This window comes from Notolepis coatsorum (assembly GCF_963971535.1).
Source record: "Notolepis coatsorum genome assembly, chromosome: 8".
In the NCBI taxonomy this organism is placed as follows: Eukaryota; Metazoa; Chordata; class Actinopteri; order Aulopiformes; family Paralepididae; genus Notolepis; species Notolepis coatsorum.
Window position 1 is genome coordinate 63,167,498 of NC_140172.1, and position 26,248 is coordinate 63,193,745.

Here is a 26,248-nt window from a genome sequence, read left to right on the forward strand (position 1 = left end):
GACCTGTGGCGAGGCTGATAGAGTTGCCGAGGCTCCCTGACTCCCCTGATGACGACAATGACCCACTGACTTTGTAGATTGACCTACTCCTCACAACAGACATTGAGCAGTTGACTAGACTATTAATCTGTCTTCCTTTAACTAATTAGGTGCGGACTAATTAGGAGGCAGCTGTTGTGAAGGGCCAGATTAAACTGAATATATATATGTATTGTTTGATATACTTTGTATATTATTTATATATATACACGGAATATCCCTTTACCTGCGTACAGACCAGAGTAATATTCGCTCTCCTATTGGACAGCGGCCCCAGGCGCCAACGACCAAGCCCCCAACGGCAAGTTCAAAGACAACTCCGGGCATGTCAGAACATGCCCAGAGTCTGCGTAGTAATACGAGACAAGAACTGAGGTTGGGACTAGATATTCACTTAAGTATAAATACGGCGCAGGTGTAAACAGCAGTAACTAGTTCAAACCTTACCACCTTCACCACGAGTCAACGTGCAGTGAAGTGAGCAACCTTGCGTCTAAATAGAGCATTTAGAACATGTGCGAATAGAATAGTAAAAATGTCAGAGTTTAGTGAAGTAACGTCAAGTTCGACCTAGTTTAATGTGAAGTATAGTGCACAGGAGAATCGGCACCGGCGATTGCAGAACCATTCCTGGTTGGATTATATTGCTTTGGGACCGTGACCACCGGAGAAGAGCACCGTTGATTTCCACTGTCGTTTGGGATTTAACCTCGTGAGGATTACCACTCGGGCCTGCCTCTTGGAAGGGGCTGGCTAGCTGTCGTCAATGCTGTCGAGCATCTTGGATTACAACTATTGCTTTTGTCTGCTGATCAAGGGAGTACAAGCACCGACTCCTGTACCTGGAGCCTCTTTATTCCTCGTTGACTCAGACGGAGTACCCGAACTTTCCTCTACCCATTGTCTCCAGTTGGTACCGGTGTTGCCCTATATAATTGCTACTGTACCACAGGTGGCGTCAGCTTAGACCCATCATAGTATTCCTACTATTCTGACTTATGCTCTTGACTGACTTTAAGTATATTCTTCGCCATACAAGCGCAACCCTAATTCTCAATCTGTAACCTAACGTTGCCTAATAATAATAAATAACCCTCCAATAGAATTTCTGTGTCAATGCCGTGTTCTTGTGAGTGTTCACCATCAATATTTGATGTACTGTTTGGCCAGTAATTAAAGTACATAACTAGCAGTGGTTTAATATATCACAATCTTTAATACAGTCAGGGTTTTGTAACCCCTCAGTTACAATCAGAGTAGCTACCTGTGTGTCTGTACCACTGAGTGAGATGATCAGAGTAGCTACCTGTGTGTCTGTACCACTGAGTGAGATGATCAGAGTAGCTACCTGTGTGTCTGTACCACTGAGTGAGATGATCAGAGTAGCTACCTGTGTCTGTACCACTGAGTGAGATGATCAGAGTAGCTACCTGTGTCTGTACCACCGAGTGAGATGATCAGAGTAGCTACCTGTGTGTCTGTACCACTGAGTGAGATGATCAGAGTAGCTACCTGTGTGTCTGTACCACTGAGTGAGATGATCAGAGTAGCTACCTGTGTCTGCCACCTCCCCGACGGGCACACCCTTCCTCCAGGCCATGTGACCTAGGATTGAGAAAATAGCAAAGCCCGCAAAGAAGCTGGTGCTGCAGTTCCCTATGGTGATAATCAATGTATCCCTGAAATCAACAGTGTCATGTTAGAGATTCCGATTTGCATTCATGCTTTGTAGCCATAGCGCCAGATGTTAGCAGGGAGCACACATACTAACCTGATGACGTTGTTGTCAAACTTATTGTAGGATGCCATAGACAGCAGCCCTCCCACTCCGATCCCCAGGGAGTAGAATACCTGGGAGGCGGCGTCATTCCACACCTGGAGATGACAACGACAGCAAATCGGTCATGTGATGAAATGTTGACTTTGGGAGACACCCATCTTTCATCTCATTACAGCCCGGTCTCGCTTAAAATATGTAAATAAAGTACTTATCGACCACAGGAAAAAGGTACATATTGTGCGTTATGTAAGACTTTTTTTTTTTTTTATTCTTTTTTTTTTACTTTTAATGTTTTCAGAAAACATTTGAGAACAAACCCAGGATGCTCACATGGGAGGCAAGTGCCTTTACCTCAAGAATACCAAGACACACTTTTCTGATAACAAACCCTAACCACACTGTTACTTTAACCTTAACCATAACCTTAACTAACCATAACCCTAACCACCCTGTTACCTTAAACTAACCATAACCCTAACCCTAACCTTAACCACACTGTTACCTTAAACTAACCATAACCCTAACCTTAACCACACTGTTACCTTAAACTAACCATAACCTGAACCCTAACCTTAACCACACTGTTACCTTAAACTAACCATAACCCTAACCTTAACCACACTGTTACCTTAAACTAACCATAACCCTAACCCTAACCTTAACCACACTGTTACCTTAAACTAACCATAACCTTAACCCTAACCTTAACCACACTGTTACCTTAAACTAACCATAACCTTAACCACACTAAACAGCAACAGCAACAATGACAGGCGTCTCCAGTGATGACAGTGTCTCTTTCATCAACTGACACATGTACTTTATTGTATTGTTATGAGGCATAATTGAACCCTTGCAAAGAACCACATCACTTTTCAATCTCAGCTACACTAGGTTGACTGAACTACCAACCGTACCTGTGCGCTGGCTAATCGCTGCCAGTCGGGTGTGAGGTAAAAAGCCACACCCTGAAGAGACCCTTCCAACGTTGCGCCCCTGATGATCAGAACGAAGAGAACGAAATAGGGGAAGGTAGCCGTGACATACACCACCTAGAAACACAAGGAATAGAAACATGTGTCATAGTAATAGAAACACGTGTCATAGTAATAGAAACATGTGTCATAGTAATAGAAACATGTGTCATAGTAATAGAAACACGTGTCATAGTAATAGAAACAGGTGTCATAGTAATAGAGACAAAACTAAATATGTAATGTTGAATCCATCTCTATGATAGACAAAACTAAATCTGTAATGTTTAATCCACCTCTATGATAGACTAAACTAAATCTGTAATGTTTAATCCATCTCTATGATAGATAAAACTAAATCTGTAATGTTTAATCAACCTGTATGATAGACTAAACTAAATATGTAATGTTTAATCAACCTGTATGATAGACAAAACTAAATCTGTAATGTTTAACCCATCTCTATGATAGACTAAACTAAATATGTAATGCGCCCAAACAGCAGACTTAAGCGATGCTGGAGAATATAAGATAAGATAAGATAAGATAAGATAAGATAAGATAAGATAAGATAAGATAAGATAAGATAAGATAAGATAAGATAAGATAAGATAAGATAAGATAAGATAAGATAAGATAAGATATTCCTTTATTGATCCCCTTGGGGAAATCCGGGTGTCATAGAAGCATGGAGGGGGGGAGGAGAGGTACAGGTATGGGCAGGGTAATGGAAGAAAGACATAAATATAGGCAATACAATTTTATCTGAATATATAAATATGAGAAAGGTAAACAGTGTAAACAATATAATTAACTCTGAATATAGAAATATGAGAAAAATAAACCCTGTAAGCCCTATCGGTTATATTATATGTTACAATAAATATAGGCAATAAAATATTTGAATCTGAACATATACTATGAGTAAACAGTATGTACAAGGTACCCTAACTGGCATGATATACGTCATACGTTGTAGTCCGTGCAGGTCTTGGTGGTTAAGAGTCAGGCACACTTCAGACATTCCTAATATCATGCGATATATATAGCTCACTATTTCTTTTTGTAAATAATTTTGTAATCACATGCCAAACCATGGCGGGTGACCCGTACGGATAAACTACGATCCATTATATCCCTAGTGTGTATTAGTGTTGTCACGATACTGGAATTTCGACTTCGATACGATACCTTGAAAAGTATCGATACTTCGATACCATTTCGATACCAAAAAAAAAATATATATATATATATATATATATATATATATATATATATATATATATATATTTTTTAACAAATTTAGCTTTTGTTGCTGGTTGATTCTCCTCAGCTTCGAGTCTGGTACTAAGAGAAGATAAATATAACACTTTTAAAACCCTTTGTTTATCTTTAGATCACACATTTAAAAATAACTGTTCATCTCACTTCAATCATTTTTATTGCAAATGCAGAACATGGTATTTTCTCAAGCAGACAGATGTAAACACTGTAATCTGTGTTGCATGTACCTCACAAACTGAACAGTTAGTAACAGTTTTTATTTAAAGATAACGAGAGCAAGCGAGAGAGAGAGAGAGGTATCGGTAGATAGAGAGAGAGAGAGAGAGAGGTAGCGGTAGATAGAGAGAGAGAGAGAGCGAGAGAGAGAGAGAGAGAGGTAGCGGTAGATAGAGAGAGAGAGAGAGAGAGCGAGAGAGAGAGAGAGAGAGGTAGCGGTAGATAGAGAGAGAGAGAGAGAGAGAGAGAGAGAGAGCGAGAGCGAGAGCGAGAGAGAGAGGTAGCGATAGATGGAGAGAGACAGAGAGAGAGAGAGAGAGAGAGAGAGAGGCTATGCTCGGAGAATTTTAGTAATGTTACATTTTCAACAAGATTGCTGCTATTTAAACACTTGGTGGAAACGGGGTAACGTTAACCTTATGTCGACTGTAGTATTGTATGACCTCGACATAACGTTTACACGTTAACGTTACTCCGTTTCCATGCAGTATTTATAACGGTGGCAAGCTAAGCTAAGGGGGCTAACTTTAGCTGGTAGCTGTAACGTTACAACGAAGCAGCTGTTGATATTATGCGCCATCAGTAGACAACGTATCATGTATTAAACTAGAGTTAATGGTTTAATGCTTCAGTCACAGTGACGTTGAAAGAGCAGCTGTCACGAACCTCTTTCATTTCTTTATGGAGATCGGCGCTGGCACTGCTATTAACACCGCTTGCAAATAGCATTGGGGCATTTGTAGCTTGTCCTTCGTTGTTTACTTGAAACCCGAAGTACCTCCAAACAGCACTTCTGCTGCTTTCTTTATCCACAAGCACAAGTTGCGGAGGCTCTGCATTTACCATCTTCAGCTAAAATGTTTGTTTACTAACTGAAGAAGACGGCTCTCTGTGACTCTGTGAGGGGGAGGGCTGGACTCGGAGGAGCCGGGGGGCAAGCGCGCTGAGCGCTCTGAACAGCACGTCAACAACTTGCGGTAGAACACTCGCCAGCAGTGGTACCGATACTGCAGAAAGTATCGGTACTTCGGGAAATGAGTATCGAAGCCTTTTTAAATATTCAGTATCGATATGTATCGATACTTCGATATTTTTGACAACACTAGTGTGTATATGTATGTGTGTATTGTGGTGGCAGAAGTGGGATGAGTGTTTTGACAACATGAACACAGTGTTGTATTCACCTTGCCAGAGCTGCGGATGCCTTTCAGTATGCAGAGGAAGATGATGATCCAAGCAGCCAGGAGGCAGAGGGCCAGTTGCCACCTGACGGGGCCGGGGTCATGGAGCCCCTGGCTGTTCACCACGCCCAGCACGCGCTCACTGGGAACACACAGGCAAACTGATCACTAATCACACACTCACAAGTAAGTAGACTGATACAAGAATACAGAGAGGGGTGGGGTGGGGGAGAACCCCGATTTGTTGATTTACATTTGGATATTGATAGTGCAATATATTTAATTCATTTGAATAATTAAAGGAACACTCCACCAAAAAAGAAAGCTTGTCCGTCTGTCTGTCTGTCTGTCTGTACAAGTACCTCTATGTAAGCCCATGTCTGTCTGTACAAGTACCAATATGTAAGTCCATGTCTGTCTGTCTGCCTGTCTGTCCGTCCGTCAGTCGTTTGTCTAGCAAGATTATCTATTGTTTATTTACTGTAGCTTCACATCTCGCCCAGGTGTCGTGGGGGGAGTAGGGTTGGGTATAAAATCTCTCTACCCTTGAATTACAACTTGTAAAATGTATCACTCATCACTACATTCAGATAACCTTTGACCTTGTGAGGATGTGGCCAAGCAGTGGAAAAACTGTAGTCGGAGACAGGTTGTCATCACCCGGTGGTTGGTGTTTATTTTCAAATGTTCTTATGCTTCCCAGTGGGAAAACCATATTTAACACAACTAGATGACAAAAATACAAAACAATCAAACTATCTATCAACAAAATATCCACAACCAGGCCCTTGGCTAAGGGCACTAGCTCCAGCACGGCTGTGTCTCTTCCAAGCCGGCTTCTACTTCCCCCTGAGAGGAGCTTCCATCCCCGGCTTTATCCTGGAAGCTCCTCCTACAGGGACAAACCAGAACCAGCTATGGTTATTTCAATAGTACATGCACCATAGACATTCATGTTATGAGTGGGCTGTGGCCGCCATGTGGAAACGTCGGTCTCCATTGGCCAGCAGCGCGGGTGAGTCATCTAGCCTTTATGTCTATGCTTATAGGTGTAGCTAAAGAGTTAGTTGACAGGAAGGGAAAACATCATGCATCCTTTCTAGGCTACAGATTATAATTGTGGTAATTATAGTAAATAAATACTATAATAAGTACTATAATCTGCTGGGTGAGACCTTCACAGTGAAGAGGAGCCTCCAGAGGATCAGAGTACAGATGGGCTATGACAGGGGGAGGTGTCCTACAACCCTGAAAACATGACTCACATCTACACTCATAAACACACCTTCACTGAGAAAATCTACGCATACTTCAATATAGGAAACGCTGATATAAACATCTGCCAATCAGAGGTGTCTCTCTCTCTGTGATACTACAGTGAGTGATGACAGCCATGTGGTGTGTGTGTGAAAGAGAGAGAGAGAGAGAGAGAGAGAGAGAGAGAGAGAGAGAGAGAGAGAGAGAGAGAGAGAGAGAGAGAGAGAGAGAGAGAGAGAGAGAGAGAGAGAGAGAGAGAGAGAGAGAGAGAGAGAGAGAACTGATGACAAGAAAACATTAAAGTTTGTCTGTTAGTAAGGCTACTTTTGATGACCATTGCAAGGGAAAGGGTTATATTCATGAGTCAGGGACAGACTATGTACTGGTTATTCTTAAGAGTAGAACCATTTTTGCCACTGGAATGACCTCCAAGTATAGACCTTTTCAATGGCATTGTGTTTGTAGGGAACAGCTTTGGTTTATTTCCCATCAGCCATCTAAAATTAAATATATAAGTCAGCTATTGTATTAGCAAACACTGCAACAAGAAATAAACTTGGACCAATTTAGAATATTTATGTTTTCATGTTTGGTCTAACTGAGTGAGTGAGTGAGTGAGTGAGTAGTGAGTGAGTGAGTGAGTGAGTGAGTGAGTGAGTGAGTGAGTGAGTGAGTGAGTGAGTGAGTGTGTGCGTGCGTGCGTGCGTGCATGTGTGTGTGCGTGCGTGTATGATCTTCCAGAATTTGTATTTGTCACACATTTGTCACATTATCTAATACGTGATTAAAGTGAATTTAATCTGAAAGATGAAAGTCAAATCAGGTAGAAGTGATGAGACTATTATGTGTCACTAAAACGTTATTTCAGACTATCATTATTACTGTACATAAGAGGTGATTAGTATGACAGCATCTTGATGTTTGGTGACAATGGTGAGAGGTCTGATTATCATCAACTTAGAATGAATCTGCTGTTCAGCATCAATGGCTTTCGTGCATGAAATAACGTTATATTTTTTTATCTTAGTAATCATCTACAGGCATCTACAGTATCTGTCAAAGTTCTTAAAATACTCTGGTCTGTTCGCCACACCTAACATGTGTAAACCGTGACTCACAAGCGGCTAAATAAATGCAAACCGACTAGGTGAAAAGTGGTTTGGCTGGATTTACAATTGACCGTGAAGGCGTCATCAAAAGGAGAACAGAACTGTCAGCTCTCTTCAGCTGTTCATAACACGCTTATGTGTTGGGTGAATTCATGTGTTGTAATTCAGGATGTGTGAATTGGGAAATCAATCAGACATTTGCCCAAACACTAAACAAAATGGGTGTAGTACGACAGAGAGCTCACAGCTCTTTCATTGCAACAGCTTGTCGATCACTGCAAACAATCGGCATTGTGATCGCTGGAGGAATTCAAACGAGAGAGAAGAAAACTGTACACAGTACTGCAAGAACAACACAGAGACACATGTTAGCTTAGCACAAATTAATTGAAGTGGATACAGATCAGATCCGTATCCACTTCAATTAATCAACGGTCTACAGCGTTGTCGCCTGTGGTCTGGGTGACCCGGGTTCGATTCCCAATTTGTTACATACTTTTACATACATATACAAACAAAGGAGCTCCAAAAGGCATGACCACTTTCAAAGGTGTCCCTTGATCCCTTTAATATCTGTATTATATATTGGCTATCAATATTAATTCAACATTAATCTGTATCTGTATCTGTATCTGTATTTGTATCTATCGGGTGAGAAAATTAGTCGACTACTAATAAACCCCCTGAGGTTTCCTTACTTCCAGAAGACCTCGGTGGGACTGAGGGTCCGGCCAGAAGAGCTGTTCCCAGTGGCATTGCTGTTACAGAGGGCCCAGTTGGCCGGGGCGTCACAGGACCAGGGCAGGGGGCTCTGGAACGAGCTGCCCAGGTAGTAGAAGGTCCACGCTATAATGACATTGTAGTAGAGGCACACCAAGAAGGACACGCAGAGCATCCCGATGCCAATTCCTACCGACAGAAACAAAAAAAAGGGTTCTAGATTCTGAGGGGGGGGGAATCTATATGTACACCTGAGGGGTTGAAAATCAGCACCATTCATTTGTCTTAGAGGGGAAATGTTGGTCCCTTTGCAACTGTAGTAGTTACTTTGAAATTCTGAAAACTCATTCATTCAAATTGTTATAGGAAATACTATTATTGTCCCAAGAGCTAAATAAAAATAGACGAGGCTCTGGCGCCCTATGCACACACCTTTAATAACACTACAGAGACTATATTGTTTCAACAACAGCTGAACTACTCTGGCGTTAGGCTCAGGTTTAGTAGTTGAACTACTCTGTGGTCAGGGTTAGTAGTTGCTCTGTGGTTAGGGTTAGTAGTTGAACTACTCTGGTCAGGTTTAGTAGTTGAACTACTCTGTGGTCAGGGTTAGTAGTTGAACTACTCTGTGGTCAGGGTTATTAGTTGAACTACTGTGTGGTCAGGGTTAGTAGTTGAACTACTCTGTGGTCAGGGTTAGTAGTTGAACTACTCTGTGGTCAGGGTTATTAGTTGAACTACTGTGTGGTCAGGGTTAGTAGTTGAAATACTGAAATGATAGTTTTTTCTAATATATAAACACATAGCAACTGTTGTTTTGGACATAGCAACTGTTGTCTCTTCCATTCCTATGTACAAAACAATGGTTGTTATGTTACAGGCAGCCATGGTGGAAGACAGGCCTCTATCTAAGGCAACACTTGCAATCATTCAGTTACAAAAGTATTACTTATTTCTCAACGTTTTCAAATGCCTCTCTCTGATATACTTAGTGCACCGCCACCTTTACACAAGGGTTAGAAATTACTGGGCTAAAAAGCATGGGGGGGGGGGGGCGGGGATTACTGTTACCTTTGAGGAGAGGGCAGCATTTCCACACAGTGATCGGTCCCGCCGCTCCATACTGGCCCAGACTGAGCTCCATGAGGAACAGGGGGACGCCAGTAAAGAAGAGCATGATGAAGTAGGGAATGAGGAACACACCTGAGGGGGGGGGGGGGGGGGCACACTCACAATCAGAACTGTCTTACTCTTCTGGTAGCGAAGTACTCTGAATGCACCAGGAATTGATCACATTTTCTTTACCATATTATGTATTTTAGAAGCTACAGCTACATAGTATTCTATGCTATGTTTTTTTTTATCCACTTTTTCTCCCATTTTCTATATTTTCTCCCATCCCAATTTCGTATCATCCAATTCAACCCTCCCCTGTCACGAACGCTGTTTCTTGCCTCCCACAAGCCGGCTGCAATGTGGACTAAGTCATACATAGCACAAGTCCCCTCCGGTACTTGAGGTAACAGCAGTCGCATCTTTTCACCTGCGCAGCTCGATCTCTTAGTGGCGAGGAGTAACGCGTGGGAGGCTCACGCTGCCCCCGACACTTCCTGATTCTACTGCGCAGGCGCACCAACCGACCTGTAGGAGTCGCTGTCCACAGCGCCCGATCCCCACCCATCAGTTTCCCACCCCCTAATACGGCCAATGTGTATTAGTATGAACGACCAGCTAAACTGAAAGCAAATGTGGAGCGCTGGGCTCGAACTGACGAGCCCAGCGTTTCCAGCATTTTGTGGCGAGCGCCTTGCCCACTACGCCACGTAGCCGCCCAGTATTCTATGCTATGTTATGCTCTGTTATTTTAGCTTGTTTTGTAAGAGCCAAGTTCAGATATAGAACTTTTAGTGCAAAACCAAAAGCAATGTGACAAATACAACAACAATAATACTAACAACAACAAATACTACAACAAAAACAACATCATCAGCAACAACAACAACAACAACCACAAACAAACAACAAACAACTTTTAAATATAAAAGGCTCATGTGTTTTACCCTCACAAAATAAATGACCAGATGAAGGTCATAACACTGTGAAACCGTGACAATTCCTCAGACATCTTCTCATCACAATCTCATACCGTTCCTGCAGAGTTCGGGAGTAGATGCGGAAAGGTGAATATCGCTCGGCCGAGAAAGTGCCGATCGACTTGGGATTGGTCTCTCCATGTTCAGGACACTCAGGCGTATACAAGTATATTGGATCATGTCTCCAGCACCCCCACAGCCGTACCTACAACCACTTTATGTCAAGGCTCTAGTGTTGTCACGATACTGGAATTTCGACTTCGATACGATACCTTGAAAAGTATCGATACTTCGATACCATTTCGATACCAAAAAAAAAAAAAAAAATTATATATATATATATATATTTTTTTTTTCTTTTTTTTTTAACAAATTTAGCTTTTGTTGCTGGTTGATTCTCCTCAGCTTCGAGTCTGGTACTAAGAGAAGATAAATATAACACTTTTAAAACCCTTTGTTTATCTTTAGATCACACATTTAAAAATAACTGTTCATCTCACTTCAATCATTTTTATTGCAAATGCAGAACATGGTATTTTCTCAAGCAGACAGATGTAAACACTGTAATCTGTGTTGCATGTACCTCACAAACTGAACAGTTAGTAACAGTTTTTATTTAAAGATAACGAGAGCAAGCGAGAGAGAGAGAGAGGTATCGGTAGATAGAGAGAGAGAGAGAGAGAGGTAGCGGTAGATAGAGAGAGAGAGAGAGCGAGAGAGAGAGAGAGAGAGGTAGCGGTAGATAGAGAGAGAGAGAGAGAGAGAGAGCGAGAGAGAGAGAGAGAGAGGTAGCGGTAGATAGAGAGAGAGAGAGAGAGAGAGAGAGAGAGAGAGAGAGAGAGAGAGAGCGAGAGCGAGAGAGAGAGGTAGCGATAGATGGAGAGAGACAGAGAGAGAGAGAGAGAGGCTATGCTCGGAGAATTTTAGTAATGTTACATTTTCAACAAGATTGCTGCTATTTAAACACTTGGTGGAAACGGGGTAACGTTAACCTTATGTCGACTGTAGTATTGTATGACCTCGACATAACGTTTACACGTTAACGTTACTCCGTTTCCATGCAGTATTTATAACGGTGGCAAGCTAAGCTAAGGGGGCTAACTTTAGCTGGTAGCTGTAACGTTACAACGAAGCAGCTGTTGATATTATGCGCCATCAGTAGACAACGTATCATGTATTAAACTAGAGTTAATGGTTTAATGCTTCAGTCACAGTGACGTTGAAAGAGCAGCTGTCACGAACCTCTTTCATTTCTTTATGGAGATCGGCGCTGGCACTGCTATTAACACCGCTTGCAAATAGCATTGGGGCATTTGTAGCTTGTCCTTCGTTGTTTACTTGAAACCCGAAGTACCTCCAAACAGCACTTCTGCTGCTTTCTTTATCCACAAGCACAAGTTGCGGAGGCTCTGCATTTACCATCTTCAGCTAAAATGTTTGTTTACTAACTGAAGAAGACGGCTCTCTGTGACTCTGTGAGGGGGAGGGCTGGACTCGGAGGAGCCGGGGGGCAAGCGCGCTGAGCGCTCTGAACAGCGCGTCAACAACTTGCGGTAGAACACTCGCCAGCTGTTGAACAGTCGTGAACGATGCATCTCTTTAATGCTCTTATGCTGACGTCATACTTGTCAGCTTGACAATTACGCAGCTGGTTCCAATAAAGGGATCATTGCCGGCTCACTTGTGGGATTCGGTCAGTGGTGTGTGAAACTGCAATGAAGTGTGTGGCGTCTTTTATTCCTCCGTAGTAGCCCAAGGCTGTCTAGACCTTTGCTGAAAATGGCTGCTGCGCCAACAGGTTATGGGCCCAGAAAGGATCTTGGAAGCCGATGGAATCGTTTGTGCTTTGACGGAGATGAGAAAAGCTATGAGTTGTGGGAAACAAAGTTTCTTGGCCACCTGCGTCTACATGGGCTGAAAAGCACCATATTGAAAATATGAGTTGTGGGAAACAAAGTTTCTTGGCCACCTGCGTCTACATGGGCTGAAAAGCACCATATTGAAAAAGCCTAACAGTGACGAGGACGAAGAAGACGCAGACGCAGCCGCAACAAGAGCCGCAGAAGATGCTGACAAAAATGAAGAAGTCTACGCCGAACTTATCCAATTGTTGGACGACACAAGTTTGTCTCTGGTCATGAGAGATGCAGCGGACGATTGGAGAAAGGCGTTGAAGATTCTGAGGGATCACTACGCAAGTACAGGAAAACCACGTGTGATCAGCTTGTACACAGAGCTTACGTCTCTCCAGAAATATGCTAATGAAAGCATTACAGACTATATTATACGAGCAGAAACTGCTATCACAGCACTGAGGAATGCAGAAGAGATTTTAAGTGACGGTTTATTGATAGCGATGATTCTGAAGGGGCTGCCAGCGTCGTTTAAACCGTTTTCTATCCACATTACACAAAGTGATGAGAAGATCACCTTCGCCGAGTTCAAAACCAAGCTGAGGAGCTACGAGAGCACTGAGAAGTTCAGTGGGAGCTCAGTTGATGACAGCGTGATGAAAGTAAGAGGCAAAGACTTTGATGTGAAGCTGCTGACCTGTTATGCTTGCGGCCAAAAGGGCCATATGGCCCGCGAGTGCAAGGCTGCTGGTCACGGGGAACAACAGAGACAGTGGTGCCGTTTTTGCAGAAGTTCCACGCACAGAGATGCAAACTGCAGGCGGAGAGGACGACGAGACAACGTAAAACAGGCCGCGGATGAAGAGGACCACGACCACCACCACACATTCGCCTTCAAGGCCCGCGAAAGACAGGTGGACGGCGACCCAGGCAATGGCCTGAAGCAAAGAGGGCTTATGGTCGACACCGGTGCTACATCGCACATAGTGACTGACGTGAGCAAGTTCAAAGACTTTGACGAGAGTTTCGAGCCACGAAAACATGTCCTGGAGTTGGCTGATGGAGTGAGGGCCTCTGGCATAGCGCTGAAGAGAGGTGCAGCCAAAGTTTGGCTGAAAGACAATACGGGTCGAGAGGTGGAGACGATGCTGACGGGGGCGCTGTACGTCCCATCCTTTCCCAAAGACATTTTCTCGGTCAAGGCAGCGACGACCAACGGAGCCACGGTTGTATTCAAGGAAGGACAGAACAAGCTCATTCATGAGAACGGTACGACATTTGATATTAAGGTGTATGATAGATTGTTTTATCTAAACACAGTTAATGATGAAAATGTTGATGAATGTCATGGGTGTTATGATATCAAAACATGGCACGAAATTCTAGGTCACTGTAACTACGAAGATGTGTTAAAATTGCAAAAAGTCACAGAGGGTATGACAATTAAAGGCAAAACTGATACATCTAATTTGACATGTGAAGTGTGCACAAAGGGTAAATTTGCTCAGAGCAGGAGCAGAGAGCCAGATGAAAGAGCAAAGGCTCCACTGCAGCTCGTACACACAGATTTGTCTGGACCTATAGATCCTACAGCTAAAGATGGGTTCAGATACACATTAGCATTTACTGATGACTATTCAGGAGCAGTTTTTGTTTATTTTTTTAAATCAAAGAGTGACACAGTCAAGGCTACTGAGAAGTACATTGCTGACGTTTCACCTTATGGAAAAATCAAATGCATGAGATCTGATAATGGTACAGAGTATACTTCTGGTCAATTTCAGTCATTGCTAAGTAGAAATGCCATCAGACATGAGACCTCAGCTCCTTATTCACCCCATCAAAATGGGACAGCTGAGAGAAATTGGAGAACATTGTTTGAAATGGCAAGATGCATGCTAATTGAGAGTGACCTACCAAAAGAGTTGTGGACATATGCAGTTATGACTGCTGCTGTCATTCGAAATAGGTGTTACAACAAGCGTGTAGGACAGACTCCATACTACATGTTAACAGGAAAGAAGCCTAACCTTTCAAAAATGAGAACATTTGGGTCACCATGCTATGCTTACAAGCAAAACAAGAAAAAGTTGGATTCAAGATGTGAAAAGGGTATTTTTGTAGGCTATGATAAGAACAGCCCTGCTTATTTGGTGTTTTATCCTGACACAGGAAAAGTACTTAAAAATAGGTTGGTCAAATTCATCACCAAGAGTGTAATTGAGAATCAGACTCAAACAGAGCAGGAAACAGGTGATGAAGATTTCAGTATGAGGAGAGCTGTAAACCACCTACCAAAAACTGAAAAGGCAAATGTACTCACAAAAGAGTCACAGGAGAATGAGATTTGTGATAACATTGAGACAGGTAAAGGCCAAAGTAGCCAGAGTACATCTTATCCACAAAGAGAAAGAAAACCTCCTCAATATTTCCAGAGTAAATCTTATCCACAAAGGGAAAGAAAACCTCCTCAATATTTGAAGGATTATGAGTGTAAAGTCGAATCTGATGACCAAGAAGAACTAACCCTTGATTACTGTTATAGAGTTATTTGTGATGTGCCCCAAACATTGGAGGAGGCTATGTCATCACCAAATTCTCAATTATGGACTAAAGCTATGGAAGAGGAAATGGATTCACTGAGGGAAAATGACACATTTACCCTGACCACACTGCCAGAAGGTAAACATGCAGTGGGGGGCAGATGGGTTTACACAGTGAAAGAGAACCCAGTTGAAACATGCAAAGCCAGGTATGTAGCAAAAGGCTATAGTCAAGTGTCTGGTATTGATTATAAGGAAACCTTTTCTCCAACCGCAAATATGACCTCTATACGTAGTCTAATGCAAATTGCAGTAGAACATAATTTGGAGTTGCATCAAATGGATGTTAAAACGGCATATTTACATGCTCCTATAGACTGTGAGTTGTTTATGGAGCAACCTGAAGGATTTGAGGTTAAGTCAGAGAAGGGGGAGAAACTGGTCTGTAAACTTAACAAATCACTGTATGGTCTGAAACAATCAGGACGGAATTGGAATAAAATGCTCCATGATTATCTAAGTGAAAATGGTTTTATCCAAAACCCGGCTGACCATTGTGTTTACAATAAACTAACATCTAAAGGTGAAAGGATTATTTTGATAATCTTATCATTGCAGGAAGCAACAGTCAAACAATCCAAAATGTAAAAGACATTTTGGGAGCCAAATTTAAGATGAAAGATCTTGGCAAACTTAAGAACTTTCTAGGCATTGATTTCACACAGACAGATGGTGAAATAAAGATGAACCAGAAAAGGTACATCATGAAAATATTGCAAAGGTTTGACATGTCTGACTGCAAGGCAAGATCGACTCCATGTGAGTATAAACAACAATTTGACAATGAAGGTGAATCTGTTGATCAAAAGAGGTATCGTGAAGTGGTAGGCAGCTTGATTTATGTAATGACATGTACTAGACCTGATCTAAGTTTTATTGTTAGTAAGTTGTCTCAACACTTATCCGAACCAAAAGAACAGCATATGGTAACAGCAAAACATGTGTTGAGATACTTGAAGGGAACTGTAGACCAGGAGTTGTGTTACAAGAGAAGTGATTCAAAACTAAAACTTGTGATGACAGACGGAGCACAACTGGGTACTGTTTTAGTCTATGTCAGACAGGACCTGTTATTTCCTGGAAATCTAAGAAACAGCCTACAGTTGCTTTATCCACATGTGAAGCAGAATATATGGCTTTGGCAGCTGCTACACAGGAACGTTTTTATCTTGTGCAGTTATTAAAAGGAATGGATAGTGAAAATGATTATGCACCAGTGACAATCTTTGAGGATAACCAAGGGGCAATTGCACTTTCAAAGAATCCTGTGTGTCGCCAAAGGTGTAAACATGTTGACATTAAATATCATTTTGTTCGATCTGCAGTAAATGATGGAAACATTATTATTGAATACTGTCCAACAACAGAAATGGTAGCTGATATGTTAACCAAACCTGCAACAAAGGTCATGCTTGAAAAGTTTGTGTATTTTATTTTTGGTGTTGAAGGTTAAAAATGAAAGAAAAGAAAATGTAAATGTATGTCAAAGGTTTTATCAGAATAAGATCAAGTGGGGGTGTTGAACAGTCGTGAACGATGCATCTCTTTAATGCTCTTATGCTGACGTCATACTTGTCAGCTTGACAATTACGCAGCTGGTTCCAATAAAGGGATCATTGCCGGCTCACTTGTGGGATTCGGTCAGTGGTGTGTGAAACTGCAATGAAGTGTGTGGCGTCTTTTATTCCTCCGTAGTAGCCCAAGGCTGTCTAGACCTTTGCTGAAAATGGCTGCTGCGCCAACACCAGCAGTGGTACCGATACTGCAGAAAGTATCGGTACTTCGGGAAATGAGTATCGAAGCCTTTTTAAATATTCAGTATCGATATGTATCGATACTTCGATATTTTTGACAACACTACAAGGCTCTCATCCACATTCATTCATTTTCTCCCCCGCTCTCTCTCTCCCATGATTTCAGAATACCGGAAGTGTTGCGGTGGTCTATTATAGAGCACCTCATATGAAATGCAGGTAGACAGTGAATGGTTAGAGGAGTGCCTACCAGGCTAAAATACTCCACAGACACAGACAATTGAGTACCAGTATTGGACAGACAATGAAATTATAAAAATGGGAAGTTGACATTTGATTAGATTAAAACTTTTAAATGACTTGTGTTTAGCTTTTTGCCATGAATGTGCAATGACTTTGAGCTCAAGCATGATGCACTACAGGGTCTTTTTTTACACATATTTCCATCAGACCAGACACTTTTAGATTAGATTAGATTAGAATAGATTCGATTCGATTCAAATGTATTGGCATTATACAGCACAAGTACAGTACAACAAAAATAAGTTGGGCATCCAACCATAGTGCAAATGTAACAGTAAAGTCCAATAGTAATATATAATGTACAGCTGATTAAACTGGGTATAAAATATATAAATTAGTACTACTGAGTAGTATTGCTGATGTATGTACAGAGTTGTTGTAGTATTAATATGTAGGGATGCCCCGATCGATCGGCCACCAATCGGTATCGGCCGATAATCAGTATAAATATGCGATCGGTGATCGGTGATAATGCTTTATTTTCGCCGATCGTCAAAACCGATAGAAAAACATGATCCAATTCTTAGCGGAGATCTCACAGTCACTGCTGACTTCTCTCTCAGACACACAGCTGCCTGCAGCGTACGGCACCTCCTCCTCTCCAGCCCCTCCCGCACTCATGTAAACAAGAGCCTCGCAGTCTGCTATAGTCTGGTGCATGATGCGACGTGAGCTAACGTTGGCTACCAGTACCTACCGAGCTAACGTTACTGTTTAAACTAAATGACCCAGTGACTACATGAGGCATTGTCTAACGTTATCTAGCTGGCTAGCTACTGATAGCTGCTGATATCAACAAATGCTCCAGCAATAGTCGAGTGCATGATAAGTTACCTCTGTTGACTCGGTAGCTCATGTTAGCTCACGTTAGCTCTAAACTAAATAATTCACTGAGGCGTTGTCTTAACGTTATCTAGCCGGCTAGCAGTAGCTACAGATAGCTCCTGATATCAATGTCTTATAACATTGATTCGATGCGTATTCGAGCTGAGGGCTTGCTGAATGTAATTTATACCAATACTAGGGTCCAGCTGCAGCGCCGGAGAATCCTGGCCGTAGCTGGAGGCTACTCGAGTACACACAGACAGTGGAGCTGTTTGCAGATAGCGAGCATTTTGACTTGTTGCGTGGTGGCGATGTCTCGCAGATAATACAAGTACAAGTCTAATTATATAATATATATATTTTATAAAAAATAAATAAATTTATATAACATTTTTTTTTTTTTTTTTTATCAAAAACGATCGGTATCGGATAGGTATCGGCCGATATGGCTCAAGGCGATCGGTGATCGGTGGCAAAAAACGTGATCGGGGCATCCCTATTAATATGTACAGTGATACAGGTACAAAGACACTATGATCATCACTATACTAAGTCATACTGGCCAGCAGTGTGACTAGTAAGAGTAGGTCAGGGTACATATATAGATATAGTATCTAGTCTACAGGTATGTAAAAAGGATTATATGCAGGTATGGACAGACAGATGTGAATAAATATATACGGTAAGTATAAATGTATATATACGGTATATTATACAGCATTATTGTACATGCTATTATACAGAGTTATATAGGTCATATGCAGGTGTATGCCACCAATGAAAAATTTGGAAGCATTGATATGGAAATTTGTATAATGTTGATCATTTTCTGTAATTGATTCATTGATTTATTTGATTCAGTAAATGAATCGCACAGCCCTAGCTAATCAGTCAATACAGACAGACCTATACTGGGTTCATACACATTTTCCCTAATCACTTCTTCCCTGACTATTCCATGATATATGGTAGTATAGCGCAACTTCTATAACCAAGACCTTTTGGGTTATAGCTTTTCTTTTTTTGCAACTATCCCCATAAGCTTTTGTAGTTCAAGTTCAAGTTCAAGTTCAAGTTCTTTAATAGTTGTCATACAGAAGTACAGAATACTTTCATACAAAATGCTTCTTACTGTTACGCTCCAGAGACTGTGCTAGACAAGATAGTATCAAATAACATAATAACATAATATAGCATGAATTTAGAAGAAAATGAGGTCACAGTTGTTCGGTATAGACATATGTACAATGTTCTGAGTTACCATATAATATACAATACACAATACTATGCAGTGTACTAATGTACAGTACTATCTAGTGCAAAGCAGAAATGGGATGAGGTACAATTTTAGGTACAATTTACAGTAAGGTGTACGAGTTGTAGTGCAATCCTTCATCCATAAATATAAAGTGTGGGGAGTGGGTGCTACAGTGTGTTTGTTTAAAGTGGGTGTGTGCTATAAAGTGTGTGTAGTGGGTGCTACAGTGTGTTTGTTTAAAGTGAGTGTGTGCGTGTGGATGTGTGTGCTATGTGTGTTTGGTGGTTGTTGTTGTGTAGTGTTCATTCATTGTTCGTTTAGCAGCCTGATGGCCTGGGGATAGAAGCTACTTCTGAGTCTTTCTGTGCTCGCCTTGAGACTCCTGTATCGCTTGCCTGACGGCAGCAGTTCAAAGAGGCAGTTGTTCGGGTGGCTCGAGTCCTTAATAATTCTCTTAGCCTTCCCCTTGCAACGCTTGTAGTAAATGTTCTGGAGGGTGGGGAGCCCCCCTCCAATTGTGCGTTCGGCTGAACGTGTCACTCTTTGTAGTCTGCTTTGGTCTTTTGCAGTGCTATTCCCAAACCAGGAGGTGATGTTGCCGGTCAAGATGCTCTCTATTGTACATGAGTAGAAGTTCTTAAGGATCTTCTGGCTGACTTGGAACTTCCTTAGGCGCCTGAGGAAGTAGAGGCGTTGTCGTGCCTTCTTCACCACACTGTTAATGTGTATGGTCCATGTCAAGTCCTCGGATATGTGGGCTCCGAGGTACTTGAAGCTGTTGACTCTCTCAACCGGTGCCCCGTCGATGCTGAGGGGGCTGTAGTCCTTGACCCCCGACCTCCTGAAGTCCACAATCATCTCCTTTGTTTTGCTGACGTTCAGGGAGAGGCTGTTTTCCTGGCACCATCCCGCCAGGACCTTGACCTCTTCCAGGTAGGCCCTCTCGTCGTTGGCAGAGATCAGGCCCACCACCACTGTGTCGTCAGCAAATTTGACGATTGTATTGCTACTCCGCTGAGCCACACAGTCGTGTGTGTACAGGGAGTAGAGGAGGGGACTCAGAACACAGCCCTGGGGGGCCCCTATGTTGAGGGTGATGGATGAGGAGGTGCAGTTGCCTGCTCTCACCACCTGGGGTCTGCCAGTCAGGAAGTCCAAGACCCACTGGCAGAGGTCATAGCCCAAGCCCAGGTCCCTGAGCTTGGCTATGAGTATGGAGGGGACTATGGTATTGAATGCCGAGCTGTAGTCGATGAATAGCATTCTCACATAGTTCCCCTGCCTCTTGTAATCAGAAAACATGTTATTTTGGGTTGTTATTCCGTCAAAGGTATCTACCGGTATATCCATCTACAGCCAAACCTAAATTACAGACTTTACTGGCTGAAAAAGGAGATTTCATTGGATTGGATTATTGGAATGGATTACGTTTTGTTTTCCATAACTTTTCCGGTCCTGGAAAAGTCATTTCCATGACTTTTCCAAAATGTTTCCCAAGTTTTTCAGGACTGTATGAACCCTGCCTATAGTTAGACAAACAAACTCCACAGACCAATACACTCAATCAATGATTAACAGGTCAAACTGAAGAAGGGGGACTAATAACTGATGTGTGTTAACCCTTTCACTGCCGCACCACCAAACGGTTAACCCTTTCACTGCGACAATACACAGAAGGTTAACCCTTTCACATCACACGACCGTCGGTTGTGTGATAGTAAAGGGTTAACCTTCTGTCGTGTGGCAGTGAAAAGGTTAAGAGAGAGGGTGCAGTGAATTTAGATCTGGGGTGATGTTTTTCCACAAAGCATGGGCTCCGACATTAAAAGATACATAGTTTGCTACTCGTTACTTTGTCTTCTCATCTCAGTTCATATGTATAATAATCTTGTTGCACGTTGGACCCCAATAAGACCAGAGGTCACTACGGCGTCAGCTAACGGAGGATCCTAATGAAGATGTCAATTCAAACTAAATAGGAGAATGAAATATGAAAATAATTGCAAATGTTCATCCCTACTTTTAGATACAATTTGCACTAATCTAGTCCACAGGGGTAATGAAATAGACAGTATTTCATTATTCCACATCAGACTTGGGTGTGAAGAAGCGGCTAATCTAGTCCACAGGTATAATGGTATTCTGTTAATTCATTAACCTATGTATTGTTATTAGTAATTATCTGCATTGCTTTTATTAGTCTGCTTCAAATGGAGATTCCATCGCTTAGTAAAGAGCTTGTTAACCAGTATTCCTGTGTTCTCCTGTAGAATATAGCCCTGGCTTTGTATCTGAAGATTCACATCTCTGATACATGTCTCTGCATTAGGGACAGACAGGGGGACATATCATGTCCCTTCACTTTTTTTTATTTATTTTTTAAATCCAATCATCTATAAATGTAAAAACGAACAGGTTGTCATCCGTTTAAAAAAAAATCAATTCTTGACTTGAGCAGGTCTGATTTCTAAAAAGACCAATAACGATTTAATTATAAGCTTGCTTTTTCAGCTATCAACGTGGCCTGCTAGAATAACAGTCAAATTTTATGAAAATGCATGACAGGATTTTCTTTTTATCTAACCACAGGAGAATGATCTACACAGCAGCTGCACTCTCTGAAAGCTCATCTCCGCTAGTTTTGCAAGGCTCCCTACGCCATTATTTGTCTCTTCTTATGGGATAAGGGATTACAGTAGTTACATTGTGCCAGAGGTGAGAGATCGACTCAATAGTTTAGGGGTGGCGGTTTCTATTCGAATACACCTGCAATGTGACTGGTAACGACCATTTTGCGAGTTTCAAGTAGGGTTGCCCAAAGTAAGACCCACGGGCCAGAAAATAACAGGCCTGGGGGGTGGAGGGGGATGGAGGGGTAAATTAGTTTTTAGCAGGTTTGACCAGGTGAGCCCCCCCTCCCCACCATCAGCTCAGATGTCGACCCCATTCCAGACAGCAGCAGCAGCCTGTTCTTTCCCCGCCTACTAACCAGCATCAACCCCACCCCCAGCCTACTACCCTTACTTAAGATCAGAAGAGGACCAGACAACACCAATCCCAGGGTACTCAAGACCAGAGGACCAGACAACACCAACCCCAGGTACTCAAGGTGTGCAGCTGGCAGTACCACTCCAGTACCTCTTCAACCTTTCCCTGAGGCTGAAGAAGGTGCCCCAAGTCTGAAAGACCTCCTGCATTGTCTCAGTGCCATAGAAGGGACGCCCAAGCACCCTGAATGACTACAGGCCAGGCACTCTGACGTCACACGTCATGAAGACCTTCGAGAGGCTGGTCCTGCAACACCTTAAGCCCTGGGGTGGAGGACGCCATCATCTACAGTACATGCTCCACAGAGCCTATGCACACCTGGATTCTCACACCAGTGAGAATCATGTTCCTCGACTTCTCCAGCACCTTTAACACTATCCAGTGATAGACAGACAGACAGACAGACAGACAGACAGACAGACAGACAGACAGACAGACAGACAGACAGACAGACAGACAGACAGACAGACAGACAGACAGACAGACAGACAGACAGACAGACAGACAGACAGACAGACAGACAGATTGATTCATCCCCTTGGGGAAATTCAGGTATCCGGTAGCTCAGTGCAGTTGACAGACAATAAAATTTTTGACATCACAGGAGGAGATATTCAGACTCATTAACTCTCGATAACTGTCAAAACTAAATTAATGTGTGCAAAACGGTTTAGAGCCTCGGGATACATGCAAGATTATGTGCAAAATAAATCTGCATGGTTTTTCGACGAGGTGCCCCTTTAACCTGCATGTCCTGCGGGTGACTGACCTCCTCCATTGCGGTAACACAGGTAGGGAAACCTCCAGACGTTCCCAAGTCCCACACAGTATCCAATGCAGGACAGCAGGAACTCGTACTTCCCCTCCCACTGCTCCCTCGGAATGGGTGTGTCCGGCGCGGGTGCGAGGGGCGGGTCAAGCCGGGGCGTGGGGTCGGCAACATCATGAGTCACGGCGTTCCCGTTCAAATGCACTGAATTCTAGGAGGGAATACAATCATCATTAAAAATCTCTCCTCGTCAAAGCCAACTCGACAAAGAGATATTATTTTCCACGTTTCAAAAGGGACGATCTGAGCTGCTTCAATCATAGGTTGTTTGCTTTCTGTCCGTTTGTGGTTGTTGTAAGATAAGATAAGATAAGATAATCCTTTATTGATCCCCTATGGGAAATTCAGGTGTCAGAGCAGCATGGGGGGGGGGGGGGTACATAGATTCACAGTACAGTACAATATAGTAATATAAAATATAATAATAATAATAGTAATAAATAATAATAAAGTAATATAAAAAGTAATAAATAAAGTAATATATAATATAAAATAGTAATATAAAACTACAAACACAAGATAGACCAGTGTTATGAAGTCTCTAGTGCAAAGAATCAAGATAGAACCAAGGTTGTCGTTGATGCGAGTCTCTAGTTCTCATGTCCCGAGTTGAGACCGTGATAACTCTGGCAGCAGAACCGGCTGCTCCGGCCGCCAGAGCCCTTTATTGTATTGTTATTGTGTTGGTGTTGTTGTTTACATTTGGATTGTTTAGGTCTTTAACACTATGATCGCCGTGAACGAGTTTACACGTCATTCCTAGCCATGCTCATTCTGCCGAAGACGCCGTAACTCGTCTTTGATGTCAATATTTCAAAAATCTGTCATCGCAATCATATTTCCTTTCCGGAGCCCTGAGACACACTGCAAAGCTCCACTCAACTCTCTAGCGGTTCAAGAGCGCCATCTGGTGGCCGATCGGCAGATCGCCAGCCGGAAATTAACCTTTGAACCGGTAGTGCTCATCCATATGTGGTCCGGGCACTCGCTATCGTTAGAGAGACTCCGTATTGACACAGTGAACATCGATCGGTGCAAATAACTCGAAAAAACAACATGATTTGGACGTATATACTATTATACAACCTGGAAATGGATCGGGCATTTCTCCATCCCATAATAGAAAGAATTCTGTTCCACGCTCATTTGCCAGCGGCGCGAGGAAGCCACGGTAAGATTCAGCGTTATTTTCTAACGTCTTCTATACTAACTGATCTGATGAACATATGACCCACTCTGGATGAATCATCTAACGCTGCCCACGGAATTATAAACGATCCCCCGCCCATCCGGTCATCATCAGATGATGCGTAGAAACTTCTAGAACCACGTCCAGTTGAAATTTTTTATCTCGCACAGATTCCTACCAAACTGTATTTGATCATCAATATAATGCATTTAGGGCTATAAATCACATTCTGAAGAAAGCTGCAGAAAACGATAAAAACATACTTATACTTTAGACCATATTTTAGTATGAATATGTGAATGAAAAAGTTTAACGTTGCTACACCCTGAACAATACATATAGGACATTGAATGGGCCATAATAATGGCAATTTAGCAATAGAATTTAAAAAGTTATAGCCCTGCAAAGAAGGGGAACTTCTCCATAGACAAATAGAGCTGGCGAGGGATGGGAAATTAATTATGAATTTAACCCATGGCGATTAAAGTGTTAAAAGTATTATTCCCGAAAAAATTTACCTGGAATTCTATTTTTGTGTTTTGTTTGTTGTGACCACATTGTAAGAGCAGCTTAGCGAGGTAAGAATGACAGCCCTTAAACCAACCAACAGGTGGTTTATTGACCGAGCGATTGGATATAGGTGCTGTTTTGGAGGCTGGCTGAGTGCAGTTTGCACATTGTGACATAATGCCCTGGGCCCTGTTCCTCATACCTGGCTAACTAAGTTAGCTGGATCATTTTCAGGATAACTTGACATAAGCTAGACATTTTGGTTCCCCGATGCGCGATTGTCTAAATCACTATGGCAACAGATCAGAAAGTTTGAACCTGCTCCAGCGCAGGGTTTAGTTCAGTTTGCTGGATAAACTGGCCACGCCCTCGCAAAGAAATGCCAGCTCTCCTCACAGATCCCATTATACCATTCTGAATTATGTTTTTGTGCTTCGTTTTTCTAGACGGGGATTTTGAAATGTAAAATAATAGACCTAAAATGATGATAATAAATCATATTCAGCCTATGGATTTACTTTGTCCTAAATAATGTCATAGTTATACGGATACGGCGCTCGCGAGTCGCGAGACACACTATGTTGAACTTGTGGTTATAACTTATTTTAATAACGGAGCATTGCAAATGTGAATCCCGCAGGGATATTTTTAATGAATGAAACCTATCGGGCGTTTGGCTCTGATTCGTTTCATATTCTCCGCTGTGGGTGTATTTGCTTAACGGAGCACCCGGATTGTGTTTCATTCAAGCATAAATTTAAGCCTTTATGCGTGGATTGTGGATGTGAATTACGACGAATCTGAGGATTGTTGAATTGTATCACTGTCACTCACACGTTATTGTGATATTGTAACTGGGATTAAAATGTCTGAGGAGATGCGCTGTTTGACGGATTTGATGACGTGGCCGTGACTTGAGAAAATGAATGAGCAATTGCAAGCCTTTGACGTTTTGATGAATGAATGAGAAAATGCATTTATCTGTTCAAGCACTGCGTTATCTGATGATGAACAAGAGGGTGATGAACATGACTGGTGTCACTGGTATAAACCAAAGGTTAATCAATTCAATGCATGTATGGATGATGTCCGAAACAGATTAAAACCTGATTAATAGTGAAACTGTATAGCCTCCAAGCCTCTCTGACACGTTATTTCGGGGGTCGCGCCTTGAAAACTTTGGGAACCATGTATTTATATAGTACATGATACCTAAGCACCTCATAAGTATCTATTAATTCGTATCAATTAGATACTCTTTGGGCTTGTTTTTATCTACTTATTCTGAAAGAGTTGAACTAATTATTTTCGCTAGCAAGATCTCATTCGATTATTCATTCCATTAAGCCTACTGCCAGCAGGCACATTTAAAGAAATATAATCTGATTGATTGGGGTAATGAGGGACTTAAAATTAGCCTATA

At 42.2% G+C, this 26,248-nt stretch overlaps 1 protein-coding gene across 2 annotated transcripts in view; it reads right to left on the reverse strand.

Annotated features, from left to right (window-relative positions):
• Positions 1-26,248, reverse strand: part of slc6a7 (solute carrier family 6 member 7) — a 58,506-nt gene that overhangs the window by 26,851 nt on the left and 5,407 nt on the right. Inside the window, exons 2-8 of one of the 2 annotated variants that reach the window (XM_084320924.1) lie at positions 23,067-23,277; positions 9,632-9,763; positions 8,539-8,749; positions 5,478-5,616; positions 2,737-2,871; positions 1,811-1,914; positions 1,594-1,718 (exon numbers count right to left, since the gene is read on the reverse strand). In XM_084320924.1, the coding sequence (XP_084177050.1) occupies positions 1,594-1,718; positions 1,811-1,914; positions 2,737-2,871; positions 5,478-5,616; positions 8,539-8,749; positions 9,632-9,763; positions 23,067-23,277 (1,057 nt within the window). Of the gene's footprint in view, positions 1-1,593; positions 1,719-1,810; positions 1,915-2,736; positions 2,872-5,477; positions 5,617-8,538; positions 8,750-9,631; positions 9,764-11,895; positions 12,029-23,066; positions 23,278-26,248 lie in introns of those variants that run through there. The other variant, XM_084320925.1, reaches the window with a different exon arrangement.